Source organism: Canis aureus, chromosome 7, assembly GCF_053574225.1.
Source record: "Canis aureus isolate CA01 chromosome 7, VMU_Caureus_v.1.0, whole genome shotgun sequence".
NCBI classification, from domain to species: domain Eukaryota; kingdom Metazoa; phylum Chordata; class Mammalia; order Carnivora; family Canidae; genus Canis; species Canis aureus.
In genome coordinates this window covers 67,861,121-67,879,013 of record NC_135617.1, presented here as the reverse complement: position 1 = coordinate 67,879,013, position 17,893 = coordinate 67,861,121, and the positions used below count along the sequence as shown (strand labels likewise).

Below are 17,893 nucleotides of genomic sequence, written 5' to 3'. Positions count from 1 at the left end.
CAGAGACATAGGCAGAGGGAGAAGCAGGCTCCATGCACCGGGAGCCTGATGTGGGATTCGATCCCGGGTCTCCAGGATCACGCCCTGGGCCTCCAGGATCACGCCCTGGGCCAAAGGCAGGCGCCAAACCGCTGCGCCACCCAGGGATCCCTAATGTAGTTATTCCTAAGCTCAAATGCTTTCTATATATATCTGACTATAGGCAATTGGAAAAGTTTAAAAGTATACAAAAAGCCCAGTATAAAGGCAACGAACTGTACTATTTTCTTCCTTCTGCAAAGTGTAATCAAAGAATACATTTTAAAATATAAAATTTTGGGTCACGTGGGTGGCTCAGTAAGTATGTGACTCTTGATTTCAGCTCAGGTCACAATCTCAAAGTTGTGAGACTGAGCCCCGTGTCAGGCATCATCAGGCTTTGGACTGGATGTGGAGCCTGCTTGGGATTCTCTCTCTCCCTCTCTGCCCCTCCCTGCCCACTCCCTCTCTAAAACAAACAAACAAACAAACAAACAAAAAACCATAAAATTGGGGCACCTAGGTGGCTCAGTTAATTAAGCATCTGCCTTTGGCTCAGGTCATGATCCCAGGGTCCTGGGATGGAGACCTGCATCAGGCTCCCTGGTCAGTGGGGAGCCTGTTTCTCCCTCTCTCTCTGCCTCTGCCTGCCGCTCCCTTTACTTGTGCTCTGTCAAATAAATAAATAAAATATTTTTTAAAAACTCATTTAAAAATTTTATAGGTTCAATGTAGGTTCATCAATTTTAACAAGTGTATCACTCTGATAGGGTGTGTGTTGTAAAGGGGCGAGGGAAGGCTATGCAAGTGTGAGGATGGGGAATATATGGGAAATCTATACCTTCTGTTCAATTTTACTGTGCACCTAAGAGTACTCTATAAATAAGGTCTATTAAAAAATGTATCAACACATTTTAATGAAAGCAACCAGTGTCCATCGATAGATGAATGGATAAAGATGTAGATAAAGATGGATATATACGCATACACACAATGGAATGTTAATCATAAAAAAGAATGAATTCTTGCCATTTGCAACAATATGGAGGATCTAGAAGATGCAATGCTAAGTGAAAAAAGTCTGTCAGCAGGGCACCTGGGTGGCTCAGTTGGTTAAATGTCTGATTCTTGATTTTGGCTCAGGTCATGATCTCACAGTTATGGGATCGAGCCCCATGTTGGGTTCTGCAGTGGGTGTGGAGCCTGCTTAAGATTCTCTCTCTCTGCCCCACCCCTCCCCCTCTCTAAATAAGAAAAAAGACACCGTATGATTTCACTTATATGTGGAATTTAAGAAATAAAATAAGTGAACAAAGGAAAAATACAATAAAAAAACCCCCAGACTCTTGAATATAGAGAACTGGTAGTTCTAGGAGGGAGGTGGATGGGGGTATGGGGTAAAATAGGTGAAGGGGATTAAGAGTACACTTATCACAAGGAGCACTGAATGTATGGAATTGCTGAATCACTATATTGTATACCTGACACTAATACTGTATGATAATAATACTGGAATTTAAATAAATAGATTTATAAAATAAAGGGAAAGAATTTTAAATCATGTAACACATTTTAATAAAATATAATTTTAATTTAATCATGGAATACTTTCAAACTATAGTGACCACTTTAGAACATTTTAAATTTTTAAAAATTGTGGTAAAATACATATAAAATTTACCATCATGACCATTTTTAAGTGTACAGATCAGTACTGTTAAGTATATTCACATTGTTATACAACCAGTCTCTACAACTTTTTCATCTTGCAACATTAAAACTCTACCCATTGAACAACTTCCCATTTCCTCCTGCCCCAAGTCCCTGGCAAGATTTTCATTCTACTATTTCTGTGAATTTGATTACTCTAGATTCATCTAGATATAAGAGGAATCATATAGTATTTGTCTTTTTTCCACCAGATATTCTACACCCAATGTGGGGCTCGAACTCACAACCCTGAGATCAAGAGTCACACACTCTACCCACTGAGCCAGCAAGGTACCCCCTATAGTGTTTGTCTTTCCATGACTGGCTTTTCTTAGTGTATCCTCAAATTTCATTAGTGATGTCACATGTGTCACAGTGCCCTCTTTTTTTTTTTTTTTTAAGGCTGAATAATATTCCTCTGTGAACAAGTGTATGACAATTTATCCATTCAGCTAGAGATAAACACTTGGGTGGCTTCCAGCTTTTGGCTATAATGAATAATGCTGATAACAAACCTGAGCATATACCTATCTTTTTGAAACACTGCTCTCACTTCTTTTGGGAACATATCCAGAAGTAAAATTGCTGAGTCATAGGGTAACCCTATGTTTAATTTTTTGAGGAACTGTTATACTATTTCCCATCATGGCTGTACCATTTTACATTTCTACCAACAGTGCACAAGGATTTCAATTTCTCCATAACCTTGCCAACACTTGTTATTTTCTTACTTTTTTAGAAAAAGATTTTATTTATTTATTCATGAGAGACACAGAGAGGGGGGTGGGAGCAGAGACACTGGCAGAGACAGAAGCAGGCTCCATGCAGGGAGTCCGATGCAGGACTTGATCCCAGGACTCCAGGATCATTGGCACGCCCTGAGCCAATGGCAGGCACTAAACTACAGAGGCACCCAGGGATCCCCTTTTCTTACCTTTTTTTTGACAGCAGCTATCCTGATGGGTGTGAGGTGCTCTCTCACTTCATTTTTTTTTTTAAGATTTTATTTATTTATTCATGAGAGACACAGAGAGAGAGGCAGAGACACAGGCAGAGGGAGAAGCAGGCTACCTGCGGGGAATGTGATGCAGGACTCGATCCCAGGACCCCAGGATCATGCCCTGAGCCAAAGGCAGACACTCAACCACTGAGCCACCCAGGTATCCCTCCCACTGCAGTTTTTATTTACATTTCCCTAATGAATGGTGAAGTTAAGCATCTTTTCATATGCTAGTAAGCCATTTATATATCTTTGGAGAAATGTCTAGGTTCATTGCCCATTTTAAAATGTTTATTTGGGGTTTTTCCCTGTTGTTGAATTATAAGAGTTCAATATGAATTCTGGATATTAACTCTTTGTCAGAAATAGGATTTGCAAACAATCTTTCATTCTGTAGGTTGCCTTTTCACTCTGTTATTGTATCCTTTGAAGCAGTTTTAAATTTTGATGTCCAATTTATGTATTTTTTACTTTTGTTGCTATTGCTTTTGGTGTCACATCCAAAAAATCATTGCCAAATACAATTTCATGAAGCTTTTCCTCTAAGTTTTCTTCTAAAAAAATATAGTTTTAGGTCTTGTGTTTAGGTCTTTGATCCATATTTTAATTTGTATATATGGTGTAAAGGGTACAACTTCACTCTTTTGTGAATATCCAGCTTCCCCAAACATCATTCATTGAGAAGACTGTCCTTTCTCTACTGATTGGTCCATAAAACATTTAAAGGTATGCATTTGAAATATGAGCATACTTAAAATATTATAGGATGGAAGATATATGGCATTATACAGAAAAACACTTTTTCATATGGGAATAGAAAAGAAGGACAAAAAAGATAAAATGTTTTCATTGTAAAAGGGTTTTCTTTCAAAACATAAAAGCTGATAAACACTTAAATATAAGGCTAGTCACTAGCAAGTTTCAGATAATTAAAAACCCATCTGATTCATTCCTGCTTTATCTTCATTGAAGATTTCCAGGACTTAGTAGCAATTTCTGCTTGGTATTCTAACTCTATGTGTATTTTGCTAATATTTTCTATTTAAAAAAAAATTCCATATCATTAAATATAATATTGAGAATGTCTTCCTTTTTTCATATTAGATAAAGCAAATTAGTTTTTCCTATTTTTCCCTCTTATGAATTATTTGTTTTAAAAGGTCTTATAAAAGGGCTCTGATAATCATCTCTACTCCCTACCAAAAGTATCTGATTATGAATTGAACTATTTACATCTTAAGATTCTTTTTAAGTGTTCATATGTCTTCTGTTATATTCATTTTTGCCATTTCTCTAATTACTAAGAAAGGATGCCTTGGTGGCTCAGCAGTTAAGCATCTGCCTTTGGCTCTGGGCGTGATCCCTTGGTCCCGGGATGGAGTCCCACATCGGGCTCTCTGCATGGAACCTGCTTCTCCCTCTGCCTATGTCTCTGCCTCTCTCTCTCATAAATAAACAAATAAAATCTTTAAAAATATATAAATAAATAAAAATAAACTTTTCAAAATAGGAATCCAACCTGTAATATCAAGCATATAACAGCAAATATTTTTTTTAATTTTTTTTTATTTATTTATGATAGTCATACAGAGAGAGAGAGAGAGAGAGAGAGGCACAGACACAGGCAGAGGGAGGAGCAGGCTCCATGCACTGGGAGCCCGACGTGGGACTCGATCCCAGGTCTCCAGGATAGTGCCCTGGGCCAAAGGCAAGCGCCAAACCGCTGTGCCACCCAGGGATCCCAAATATTTTGCTTTTGATAAGCCTATTAACTCTATCATTCTTGTAAGAAAAGTATCTGTTGTACAGCAGGCACTCAGTGAATTCTGCTGGACCAGAACCTACTTTATTTTTGTACCTGGTTTGAGCTAGTTTTAAGCCTTAAGATCTAATATAACTCCGAAGAGATTGCTTGAGTTTGAATCCTGGCCCTACCACTTTATTGTATAACTTTGGGCTAATTACTTTATCTCCCTGTATCATAGTTTCCTCATATGTAAACAAAAAAACAGAACCAAATGAAAATAAAAATGGTTAATTATGGTAGGTACCTAAACCATAAAAAAAAAAAATTAGCAAAGTGGATTTCATCAAAATTAAAAACTTGTGTTCCTTTAAAGACCAATTAAAATGAAAAGGCAAGCCAAACACTGTGAGAACATAGTTGGAAAATCTGATAAAGTGCTTGTTGTGTTGAGCATAACTAACTGATTTTTTTTAAATAATAAAAAATAGGGATCCCTGGGTGGCGCAGTGGTATAGTGCCTGCCTTTGGCCCAGGGCACGATCCTGGAGACCCGGGATCGAATCCCACATCGGGCTCCCGGTGCATGGAGCCTGCTTCTCCCTCTGCCTATGTCTCTGTCTCTCTCTCTCTCTCTGTGTGACTATCATAAATAAATAAAAATTTTTAAATAAAAAAAATAAATAAAATAAAATAAAATAAAATAATAAAAAATAACAGATACTTCACAAAAGAAAATATATAAATGCCCACTAAGTGCAGGAAAAGATACCCTCAATATCACTAGTTAACAGGGAAATACAAACGACCAAAATGAGATACCATTTCATGCCCATTAGAATGGCTAAAGTTAAAAGGACTGACCATACTAAGGACTGGCAAGGGTATGAAAAACTTAAACTCTCATGTACTGCTGGTGTAAATGCAAAATGGTATGGCAATGTCTTATAAACATACACTTACTATGTCCAGCAAGTCCGTTCTCAGGCATTTACTCAAAACACATGAAAACATATACCCGCACAAAGACATGAATGTGAATGCTCATAAAAACATTGTTTCAGGGATCCCTGGGTGGCGCAGCGGTTTGGCGCCTGCCTTTGGCCCAGGGCGCGATCCTGGAGACCCGGGATCGAGTCCCACGTTGGGCTCCCGGTGCATGGAGCCTGCTTCTCCCTCTGCCTGTGTCTCTGCCTCTCTCTCTCTCTCTGTATGACTATCATAAAAAAAAAAAAAAAAAAAAAAAAACATTGTTTCATAACAGCCCCAAACTCCAATGTCGAATTTCTGAATGTATGAACAAATTGTGCTATTTCTATACTGTGGAATACTACTTGGCAATTCAACATTCATGAATCTCAAAATCATTATGTAAGTGAAAGAGGTAAATACCAAAAATGACATATGATTCCATTCATATGAAATTCTGGATAAGGCAAACTATAATAACAGAAACCAGACTGGTGACTGCATGGGCCCCAAGGTCCAGGAAGGACAGAGACTGCAAAAGAACATGAGAAAACTTTTCAGGGTGAGGAAATTGGTCCATATTGATGGCTGGTAGTAGTTACAGAAATATTACCAAATTCACCAAGCTTTACCTTTCTTAGAGGGGTAAATCTTACTACAGGCAAATGCCACCTCAATTTTAAAAAACTCAAAAATTCTTAGAACAAATGTTAATATGACTGTCACCTAACAGATACTAAATAGATTGTATAAAGAATCCAAAAAATAATAATAGGCTTGGTGTGACAATAAATGGTGCTGGGAAAGTTGGACATCCACATGCAGAAGAATGAAACTAGACCATTCTCTTACACCACACATAAAGATAAACTCAAAATGGATGAAAGATCTAAATGTGAGACAAGATTCCATCAAAATCCTAGAGGAGAACACAGGCAACACCCTTTTTGAACTTGGCCACAGCAACTTCTTGCAAGATACATCCATGAAGGCAAGAGAAACAAAAGCAAAAATGAATTATTGGGACTTCATCAAGATAAGAAGCTTCTGCACAGCAAAACAAACAGTCAACAAAACTAAAAGACAACCTACAGAATGGGAGAAGATATTTGCAAATGATGTATCAGATAAAGGGCTAGTATCCAAGATCTATAAAGAACTTATTAAACTCAACAGCAAAGAAACAAACAATCCAATCATGAAATGGACAAAAGACATGAACAGAAATTTCACAGAGGAAGACATAGACATGGCCAACAAGCACATGAGAAAATGCTCCGCATCACTGGCCATCAGGGAAATACAAATCAAAACCACAATGAGATACCACCTCACACCAGTGAGAATGGTGAAAATTAACAAGACAAGAAACAACAAATGTTGGAGAGGATGTGGAGAAAGGGGAACCCTCTTGCACTGTTGGTGGGAATGTGAACTGGTGCAGCCACTCTGGAAAACTGTGTGGAGGTTCCTCAAAGAGTTCCAAATAGATCTGCCCTACAACCCAGCAATTGCACTGCTGGGGATTTACCCCAAAGATACAGATGCAGTGACACGCTGGGACACCTGCACCCCGATGTTTATAGCAGCAATGTCCACAATAGCCAAACTGTGGAAGGAGCCTCGATGTCTACTGAAAGATGAATGGAAAAAGAAGATGTGGTCTATGTACACAATGGAATATTACTCAGCCATTTGAAATGACAAATACCCACCATTTGCTTCGATGTGGATGGAACTGGAAGGTATTTTGCTGAGTGAAATAAGTCAATCGGAAAAGGACAAACATTATATGGTCTCATTCATTTGGAGAATATAAAAATTAGTGAAAGGGAATAAAGGGAAAGGAGAGAAAATGAGTGAAAATATCAGTGAGGGTGACAAAACATGAGACACACCTAACTCTGGGAAACGAACAAGGGGTAGTGGAAAGGGAGGTGGGTGGGGGTTGGGGTGACTGGGTGATGGGCACTGAGGGGGGGCACTTGGCGGGATGAGCACTGGGTGTTATGTTAAATGTTGGCAAATTGGACTGCAATAAAAAAAATTTTTTTAAAATAGGCTTGGTGTGAGGATTTAATGAGGTAATGCACATAAGGCCCTTAGTCTGGCATTACAAGCACTTAAAAAGTATTAGCTATTAGTCTTCCAACATATATTTTTTTCCTCTTACTCTAATACGCTCATTAGCATAATGCAGCACAGAAGATTATATTAATGTTATAGGCAGATTGCTGATATTACTTCATTATAGTTTTGTTTTGTTTTGTTTTGTTTTACTTCATTATTGCTTAATCTCAGTAGTAAGAGTGTAGGTATGTGGAGAATCCAAAATGATGGGTTTCTTTGTTTCGCTTCTCAAATCTGGGGAAAGAATATAACAGATAGGATTTTTATCTTCATAATTCCCAATCATGTTTGTCACATACCAAGAACACCCAAACCAACTTCATTGAAGTAGCCCTCTATAAGAAATCATCAGACCTTGATAAGGGTAGTTAGGGGAGGAGCAAAGCCTTGGTGTGCTTGGATTTACTTTGAAGAACTGAAAGAAAGAATTCTTTCATCCACCAAATCTATCCCTTCCCAATTTTATTGATAATATATTTGTTGGAGGGAGGCGGGGAGGGGGAAAAACCAGAACTTCTACTATGGAAGTATATTGGAGAATCCTGAGTCCTTATTTTGACTTCTTTTAAAATGAGTTATGAACACAGTTCTAGGAATTCAGAACATGTAAGATTTATTTATTTATTATTTTGTTTTTAAAGATTTATCTATTTATTCGAGAGAGAGAAAGAGAGAGAGGCAAAGACACAGGCAGAGGGAGAAGCAGGTTCCTCGCAGGAGCCCAATGCGGGACTCGATCCCGGATTCCAGGATCACAACCTGAGCCGAAGGCAGCCACCCAACTGCTGCTGAGCTACCCAGGCGTCCCAGAACATGTAGTATTTAGTTAAGAAAACTAAAAAAAAAAAAAAAAAGAGAGAGAGAGAGAGAGAAAGAAAACTCAAGAAAAGAAACCATCATCTCTTCATTCTAATTTGTGTAACATATTCTGAAGTGGTAATAATCAGTTGTCTTATTCAGTTTTTGTCTTTCCAGATTTCCTGAGGCTAAAAATGATGGTAAAGCATTATTTCAAAAAGTCTGTATACAGGAATAGTAAGCAGAGTTAGGACCCAAACTGCTATAGCACAGTTTTTGCCATTCCACTAGAAAGCCAGTCAATAATTCTAATGCTATAACAACGTAATAAACATGTGAGTGCTTACTATGTGCTAAGCAATGGCGTGCAATATCTTATTTACTCTTCAATATACAAAAGTATATACTATCATTATCATGATTTTACAAACAATGGAGGTAGGGCACAGAGTTTAAAAGATGGTACAGAAAGAAAGACACATATACACACAACTCAGGTAAAGCTCAAATGTATATGGATGTACATATATATGGTATGTGTATTTTTATGGCAATTTTCTACAGATAAACTGTCACAACTCTATTTTAAATACAAAAGTCACAACAGAATCCCCAAATTAGTGTGACTTTCCACTGAAATATTTCTATTTATTCCCTTGGTAGAGGTGCAATACAAGAGATCAAGAGAGCTCAATATAAAATCACTTATATTACTTTTCTTCATTTTGATCAAAATCCTAGGAAACAGAAAAGACTCATTCATCATAGGGTAGAGAAAATGGGAGTGTAAGTTCTCAGCAATTTTTTTTTCTTAACAATTCTTAACTCTTCTTACAAAGACAGCTGCTGAAAGAAGGCATCTTATTTTAAATCCATCAACTTCTTCAAGACAGAAATTCAAAGGGTAGAGTAAGAGTTTGGGGGGCGGGGCAGTGGGAACAAAGATGTCTAAGATTTCTGATGAGGCCATTTACTCTGAGGTCATCTAAAGTAAATACTGATGCCACACTCATGCTGTTGGCCCTGAAGGTTCACATCCCTAAATCAACAAAAAAGAGACAAATTCTAATTTAACTGTCAGCCATCATCTGCTTTATTAATAAAGAATCTGTATTTGATTTTGATTTGTATTGTATTGAGACACAAAGATTAATCTCACAGGAACCACTGATTCACTAAAGGCCCAAAGGAGAAGGGAACAGTGGCAGAGCCAAGTACCAGAGCTTGCAAAGAGTACAGCTGGACAGGAAGCAGAAGTCACCCAGACATATGCCTGAGAGTACCAGGGAAGGCAGCACAGAAGAGAGGCAGAAAAGAGCTTAATTCCACAGTTCCTCACTTGCTATTTCCTTTCCCAGATCCATGCTTAACTAACAATTCATCTAAGATGGTAAAATGAGAAAAAAAAGGGGGGGGGATGATAGTCAATACTGAGCCACGGTGGTAGACAGGGGGATTACTCCTTTTCTCCCACACTTAATCTGGGAATAAACTAGAAATCTGTTATATCTGTAGCAGATAAGAATTAAAAAAAGATTGGTAATTCAGCCACTACCTTTCAATAAGCCATATGGCCCACAAAGTTCCATTTGATGTATAGGCTATTATTGTCCTTACAAGACTTTAAAAACAAACAAACAAACAAACAAACAAACAAACAAACAAAACGCTAAATTAACTAAAGCTATTTAAAAGCATTTGAAAATAAATCAGTATTTTTTTCTAATTAATTAGTTTAAATCACATTTAAGACTTGAAAATAGGGCAGCCTGGGTGGCTCAGCAGTTTAGCCTGCCTTTGGCCCAGGGCGTGATCCTGGAGTCCCAAGATCGAGCCCCATGTCGGGCTCCCTGCATGGAGCCTGCTTCTCCCTCTGCCTGTGTCTCTGCCTCTCCCTCTCTCTCTCTTTCTGTGTCTCTCATGAGTAAATAAGTAAAATCTTTAAAAAAAAAAAAAAGACTTGAAAATAGTGGTTTTCCAATCTTTTTTCCTCAAGACCTCCTTTACATCTTAAAAACTGAGGACCCCAAGGAGCTTTTGTCTATTTACTGATATTTACCACATTAAAAATTAAAGTTATTTACCAATTCACTGAAAAATAGTAATAACCTCATTATATGTTAACACAACTTTTTATGAAAAGTATAATTTTTAAAAATTTATTAGTGAGAACAGCATTTTATAAATTTACAAGTGTAAAATGTGTCTAACTTAATAAAAGACAACCAGGTTCTCATACCTACTTTTGCATTCATCTGTTACAAATTTGGTTTAACTCTAAGAAAAAATCCAAACCCACAAAAATAGATAGTTGGAAAAGATGGGAGTACTTTATCAGCCTTTTCAGATAATTATGATTATAATCATCTCATATGGCATCAAAGTTGGACAAGTGCACAAGCTGCAATGTGTAATCTGAAAGCATATCAATGAATTTTTCATATCATATTACATTAAAATCCACTGGTCTAGCTTGCACAATGAATGGATCTTTTAGTCAAGAGTGATTTTGTAACAGCTTGTATTGGGAAAATATTGATTCACTAAGTTAGACAGATCTTCCAAATGTTAACACATTTCATCATATAATATTTTATTTATTTTTTTTTATAATAAATTTATTTTTTATTGGTTCAATTTGCCAACATACAGAATAATACCCAGTGCTCATCCCATCAAGTGCCCCCCTCAGTGCCAGTCACCCATTCACCCCCACCCCCCACCCTCTTCCCCTTCCACCACCCCTAGTTCATTTCCCAGAGTTAGGAGTCTTCATGTTCTGTTTCCCTTTCTGATATTTCCTACCCATTTCTTCTCCCTTCCCTTCTATCCCCTTTCACTATTATTTATATTCCCCAAATGAATGACATCATATAATATTTTAAAAATCACATTCGTTGATATCCACGGATCTCATCAGAAGTCTTTTAAGTTTGAGGAAGTTGTCAGGCTCCCAGTGGCAGATACAAATTTCCCAAAACTGTAATTTTTATTTGAAAACTCAATGGTAAGACATACTGTCAGTTGTCTTCCTTGAAGTGACAGGCTCACTTCATTCATTTCTTTAAAATTGTATTTATTTATTAATTAATGAGAGTCACACAGAGAGAGAGGCAGAGACACAGGCAGAGGGAGAAGTAGGCTCCACGCAGGGAGGCCGATGTGGGACTCGAACCCACATCTCCAGGATCACACCCTAGGCTGAAGGCGGCACTAAACCGCTGAGCCACCGGGGCTGCCCCATTTCATTCATTATTAAGAAAGTATCTGCCAAATACTATATAATCAAGTCTAAACAACGACAGTTTGCCCTTTTAAAGAAAAATGATTATTATAAAAAAAATGCACTCAAGTTAAGTGCACAGGTACTTCGTGAGATAACCAGTACACTCGGGTATGCAAAAGTGCTCCATGTGTGCTTCCCCATCTGTCATAAAACAGCAAAACAATGTGAAACTCAAAGATCAGGATTTAATAAAATCAGTATTTTTTATGCTTTGTCGAGGACACCAAGTGAAACTGGCTTCCTTTCTGATCCTTATTTACACAGTGCATAAAGGCAGCGAAGCATATACGATTGCTAGCATAGTCTGGTGCCACCGCCTAGAATTGCACCAGGGCACCAGCAGCCTTTACCACTGCAGCTTGTGCACCTTCAGTAGACTTTACTGCCAACACTGTAAACAGATAAACAACATCTTAGTTTTATTATAAAAACAGTCTTGACATTATGGACCTCCTAAAAATCCACCAGCTCCTCTGATCCACTAGCTCCTATGTAATATAAATGGCAATAAATCCAAGCAAAACACAACTCCAAAAATACCCTCTTACCTTTGCCAAGACTAAAGACAAATGGTTCATTTCGATCATGACTGGAATCAAACTTCTTTCCATTTGACAATTTCCCTTTGTAATGGACATAAACTTTGTCTCCAATCATTGGTGTTTCCTCACTATTCCCCACTCTTTTGACAATCTAGAAAAGACAAACATCAAGAAAAAGGAGCTGATTTTATTCTGATCAGAGATGCACAATCCATTCCACTTTACCTACAGATTTACTAATAATTACCTGTCCTTCCTAAAGGCCTCCCCGCTAGTTCTCTTAATAACCCTCACTGTTAGAAAATCGTCCTATGCTACTCTCAATCTTTAATGCTATATTTAATTTTACTGCCAATCACACTATTCCCTCAAAATAACATAATAATATAACCCCAGAGGGCAGCCTGGGTGGCTCAGCAGTTTAGCGCCACCTTCAGCCCAGGGTGTGAACCTGGAGACCAGAGATCGAGTCCCACATGGGGCTCCCTGCATGGAGCCTGCTTCTCCCTCTGCCTGTGTCTCTGCCTCTCTCTCTGTCTCAGTGTTTCTCATGAATGGATAAATAAAATCTTAAAAAAAAATAATAACAAAAAATTTTTTTAATTTAATTTAATTTTTTAATTTTTTTTAAATTTTTAAAATTTTTTAACAAAAATTTTAATTTTTTTAATTTTAATTTAATTTTAATTAAAAAAATTTAAAAATAATATAACCCAAGAGATCCTGACTCATGCTTTGACACTAAAATCTCTCAAAACACAGAGCTAGTTCATATACAAACTGAATTAGACCAAAAAGATTAGACTTTCAAAAACATTCAAAAAGGAGTTGAAAGCAAACTTACAAAGGTGAGATTTTATTTACTTCCACCCTTTGCTAAAAACTTTACCTTTTGACTAGATTCCACTAGTTTGGTTTAATTTCAAAAAGCTCAATTTCCTGGTATAACAGGTTATACTTTTTATTATGTGAGGAATATTTACTGTGAAAAAAACAGTATCACTGTATAGTTTGATATGATACTGAATAGCTTGTTTTCTAGTAAAGCAAATGCCAAAAAAGCTCCAGGCTGAAAAATAGCTAGCTGTCATAAAATCCAGTATATTTATTTTGTTCTTGGCAGAGCAGACTACTAATGCAGTTGGTCAGTTCTGGGAAAAGAATATCAAATCCAAGCATGTGGTGGCATAATTTATTCTGTCAATCACCTATGCCAAATAAATCATTTTTATTAGATAACAGAGGATGGTAGCTAATGTCCAAGAAACGTCATTTTAGGGAAGAGTCTGAATTTTTATATAAAGAATTCAGTTATTCACTCCTAAATTCCTTAAGATGTATCCTCCCAGCCCCACCCTCATATCACCACATAAACACTGTAAGCTTATATTCTACAATTTTCTAGTTCAAAAGTCCAGATATTCTTTAAAGGAAAAGAATCATTATCACAGCTCCACCAAAAACCTGTTAGAACTAATCATTAATGAATTCAGTAAAGCAGGAGGATACAGAATCAACACACAGAAATCAGCTGTGTTTCTACACACTCATAACAGGGAAATATCTGAAAAAGAAATAATGAAAACAATCGAGAAATGCAAGTCAAACCCACAAGATACTACCTCATCTGTTAGAATGGCTAAGATTAAAAAGACAAGAAATAACAAGTATTAGTGAGGTTTTGGAGAAAAGAGAATACTCGTGCACTGTTGGTGGGAATGTAAGTTAGTGAAGCCACTGTGGAAAACAGTGTGACCATTCCTCAAAAAATTAAAAACAGGACTACCATACAATCCAGCAATTCCACTTCTGGGTATTTCTCTGAGGAAAACGAAAACACTAGCTCACAAAGACATATGTACCTCCTATGTTCATTGCAACATTATGTACAATAGCTAAGCTATGGAAATAACCTAAGTGTCCACAGAGAAACGAATGGATGAAGAAAATGTAGTATGTATATTATATACACAGTGAAATGTTAATCCAGCCATAAAAAAAGAATAAAATCTTGCCATCGTGACAACATGAATGGACCTTGAGAGTATTACGCTAAGTGACAGAAAATCCTGTATGATCTCATTTATATGTGGAATCTAAAAAAGCTGACCTCACAAAAACAGAGAGTAGAAGGTTAGTTGTTAGGGGCTCTAGACTGGGAAAAATGGGAAGACATGAAGAGTTACTTTAAGTAGATGCTTTAAGGATACAATCTAGTCTTGATTCAGCTCCACAATGTAATTTTATTACTTTTATAGTAATAAAAGACATGACTACAGATGAGGCACTCTGCTAAATGCTTTATATAATCTCAATAACTATATGAGGTGGGTAGTATTATTCCAATTCTACAAATGAGGAAATCTCACCACAGAGAGGTTAACTAAAATGCCCTAGGTCATATAATTAGTAGACCTATTTAATCTTAACCAAAAGCCCCATGGTGCTAGACAGGGATAAATTATAGGATTTAAAAGGCTTAGGATCCCAAAATGTTTCTTACAAACCTAAAAATCTTATCGGATTTACTCCCTGGAATAATACAGGGCTGGAGGCATATTGGGGACTCTGTATGGTGCATGGAAAAGATGAAAGAGAAGGACTTAACCAGAGCAGGGAGATGCCGAGGACAGCCTGCAGATATCTATTGTCTCTAGAAGCATCCTGGAGTTCAGGATAGGTAATTCATACAGGTTAAGAAGCCCTATGGAAAAAGACAGCGGTATATAACTCTAAGACATAAAACCCCTATTTCCAGAGTTGAAAGTCTCCAAAATTTGGCTTTGCATGTACGTGGCAAGCTAACAGTAAAACGTATATTCAGAAGACTCAGGCACAGGAAGAAAGCTTTCACATAAGCAAGATTAGACAAACTAAAAAATTCCCATTTGCTGCTGCTGACACAAGGAAATATTGAAATTCAGCTTAGTGATGATATTTAGAACGTGTAAGATAATCTTTTCAGCAAGAAAAAAAACTATACAAACTTGTATGAGTAACAACAGTGTAGGAGAAATAATGACCTAATATGACTAAATTCATTTAACCTCTCTCAGCTCCACTTTATTTACTTACCTGGAATACCAATATATACCTTCCATAAATAAAATGGAAAGTTCAAGAGGTGCTCTGATTGTCTCACAAGACCATTGTGAGACACAAATAAAAACACACATGTAGATGTGATTAATTATAGAGTGAAAAAGATATAGTGTGTTTTAATGAGGAAAGCTAATTCAAAGGTAAGATATATTCTCTGATGAAATCTCAAAAAATACCTTCACTGCACAAATAACAATTTGCATGTGAAAAAAATCCCTTTGAACTTTAGCAAGTTACCTTTTCTTTTTCCTCTAAGTCTTTTGAATTGTCACCAATTAGCTTTAATATACTGAAATATTATGTTAAAATAATAACCCATGTGTACGCTCTGAGAACTGGGAGACAGAGCCTTCTAGAGTCACACATAACTTGGATCTGGACCCCATTCATTTACCTGGCTGGGCCTCAGTCTCACCATCTATAATTTGGGATTTTTTAAAAAGATTTTTTATTTATTTATTCATGAGAGACACAAAGAGAGAGAGAGAAAGGCAGAGACACAGGCAGAGAGAGAAGCAGGATCCATGCAGGGAGCCTGATGTGGGACTCGATCCCAGGACCCCAGGATCATGCCCTGGGCCAAAGGCAGGCGCTAAACCACTGAGCCACCCAGGGATCCCTCCATTTTTAAAATATAATTTGGGATTAAAACAAACTTCAAGTCATGAAGATGAAATGAAAAATGGTTGTAGTGTTTAGCACTTAGGTAAGCCTCAATAAACATTATTGACCTCCACCTTCCAGCCAAAAGAAAAAAAGAAAGATTTTTATAAATTATCCTTCCAGACAGCAAATTTCCCTGCATGTCATTCATCCTTGTAACCTCACCTTTAATACTCCTCTATCTTTTTTTGAGGTGATATCCTCTCCACGTTCAGCCACAGCTGCTGCTGGGTTTTCTCCACTGTTCTTGGCACCTTCATCAGTAGTCATTGTCTTTTATAAGCAAGAAAACCTGCTGAGAAGAAACATATTTTAACTTAGAAAAATAGCACTGCTATGAACATCTGAAAGTGCCCCTACATATGTATGGGCTTTCCCTGATCTAAGATTTACATAGGGCCAATAAAGTTAAATGCTGAAAATGAAAGCAAAAACACTTGTCATGAGCATGTATTGATGTCATGTGGTATGTACATAAAACACCATCCAACTCTTTAATTTCCCATCCAGCACTGGTCCCAAACTAGAGAGCAGTACAAATCAGGTTTGGTAGTGATTATATTCCTTAACATTATTACACACCGAGAAGCAGTACTTTAGAACTCTGAAAATGTCTTTTTCCTATAGTCATATTTTTGACAGAGAATTAAGAACTTACCAAGTGATCTGATTTTTAAGATGACAATATACAGGGGCACTTGGCTAGCTCAGTAGTTAAGCATCCAACTCGATTTCAGCTCAGGTCGTGATCTCATGGATCATGGGGTCAAGTCCCACATCAGGCTCCACGCTCAGTGGGGAATCTGCTGGAAGATCCTTTCCCTCTGCCCCTCCTGCCACTTGTGCACACTCACCCTCTCACTTTCTCTCTCAAAAATAAATAAACCTTTTTTCCCTTTTAATGGCAATATAGCATAGTGGTAAACAGAACAGGCTTTAGAAGCTGACAGACCCCAGTCCAAGTCTTAGCTCCAGCAATATCTGTCCAACACTTGCAAACTTAATCTCGCTGAGCCTCAATTTCACATCTGTAAAAGGGATGGAGTACATTGTTCATGGAGTTACTGTGAGGCATTAATGAGACAATGTATGTGAAGAGATTAGCACAAATCATAACTTAGAATTTTAAGTATTTATCATGCTTATTATGGGTCCTCTTTGGAGCTACATTTTTTATCTCCTGCTCAAAATATCTACAGAATGAGGTTCTTCCCTAGCATGGCAGTTGAGGCCCTTCACAATCTGATCCTAACTTATCTTTCACAGGTCTAGCTTCCACCACTTTCTTTTACTTTCTTTCATGCAGCTCATGCTCGAGCCAAACGAGAGTAATTCCTAACTAAAGCAAAGCCCACTGCTTTCCCATCTCCATGCTTTTGGCCTCTCATCTTCTTCTCCAAACACTCCTCCCTCTTCAATTCTTCCTTCATCATACCAATCCTGACCCTATACTTGGAAGTTGTTTGCACTTTTCTGTGCTATCATATATTTATAAGAAGACACACTGGATGGATTTAAAAGAAACCTTGAGAGCAAGGGCCATGTTTTGTTCATATTGAGATCCTCTAGAATGCCTCCACCTCTCAGACTGCTAAAACGAAAAGAGCAAGGAATTTGGAGCTCCTTACAAGATGTTTGATGTTGGCTATCTCTAACTTTTCGAAGCCTTTTCTCCCACCTATGTAATTGGAATAATATCTACTTTCACAGGGTGATCTTCTGGATTAAATGGTATAACGTGTATTTCTAGAAGTATACATTCTGAAGTGGGCTCTTACTATCAGTCACCCAAATGACAAGCACTTTTTCATGCATGGCAAACCAAACCAATGGGCCAATCAAACAAAACACACCTCACTGTCTGCTGCCATGATTAATTCTACACTGCTCTCCTGGTTGAGCGGGGAAAGTCAAGAATGAATCACTTCTAT

The 17,893-nt window shown here is 37.4% G+C and overlaps 1 protein-coding gene across 10 annotated transcripts in view; it reads right to left on the bottom strand.

The window, feature by feature from the left end:
* FKBP5 (FKBP prolyl isomerase 5) overlaps positions 1-17,893 on the bottom strand; it is a 107,819-nt gene that overhangs the window by 44,739 nt on the left and 45,187 nt on the right. For 6 of the 10 annotated variants that reach the window (XM_077904292.1, XM_077904287.1, XM_077904294.1 and 3 more), the window contains 2 exons: positions 16,128-16,257; positions 12,204-12,348 (listed from right to left, as the gene is read on the bottom strand). In XM_077904292.1, the coding sequence (XP_077760418.1) occupies positions 12,204-12,348; positions 16,128-16,232 (250 nt within the window). In that variant the 5' untranslated portion in view covers positions 16,233-16,257. The remainder of the gene's footprint in view (positions 1-12,203; positions 12,349-16,127; positions 16,258-17,893) is intronic. The other 4 variants (XM_077904285.1, XM_077904295.1, XM_077904288.1 and 1 more) reach the window with 1 other exon arrangement.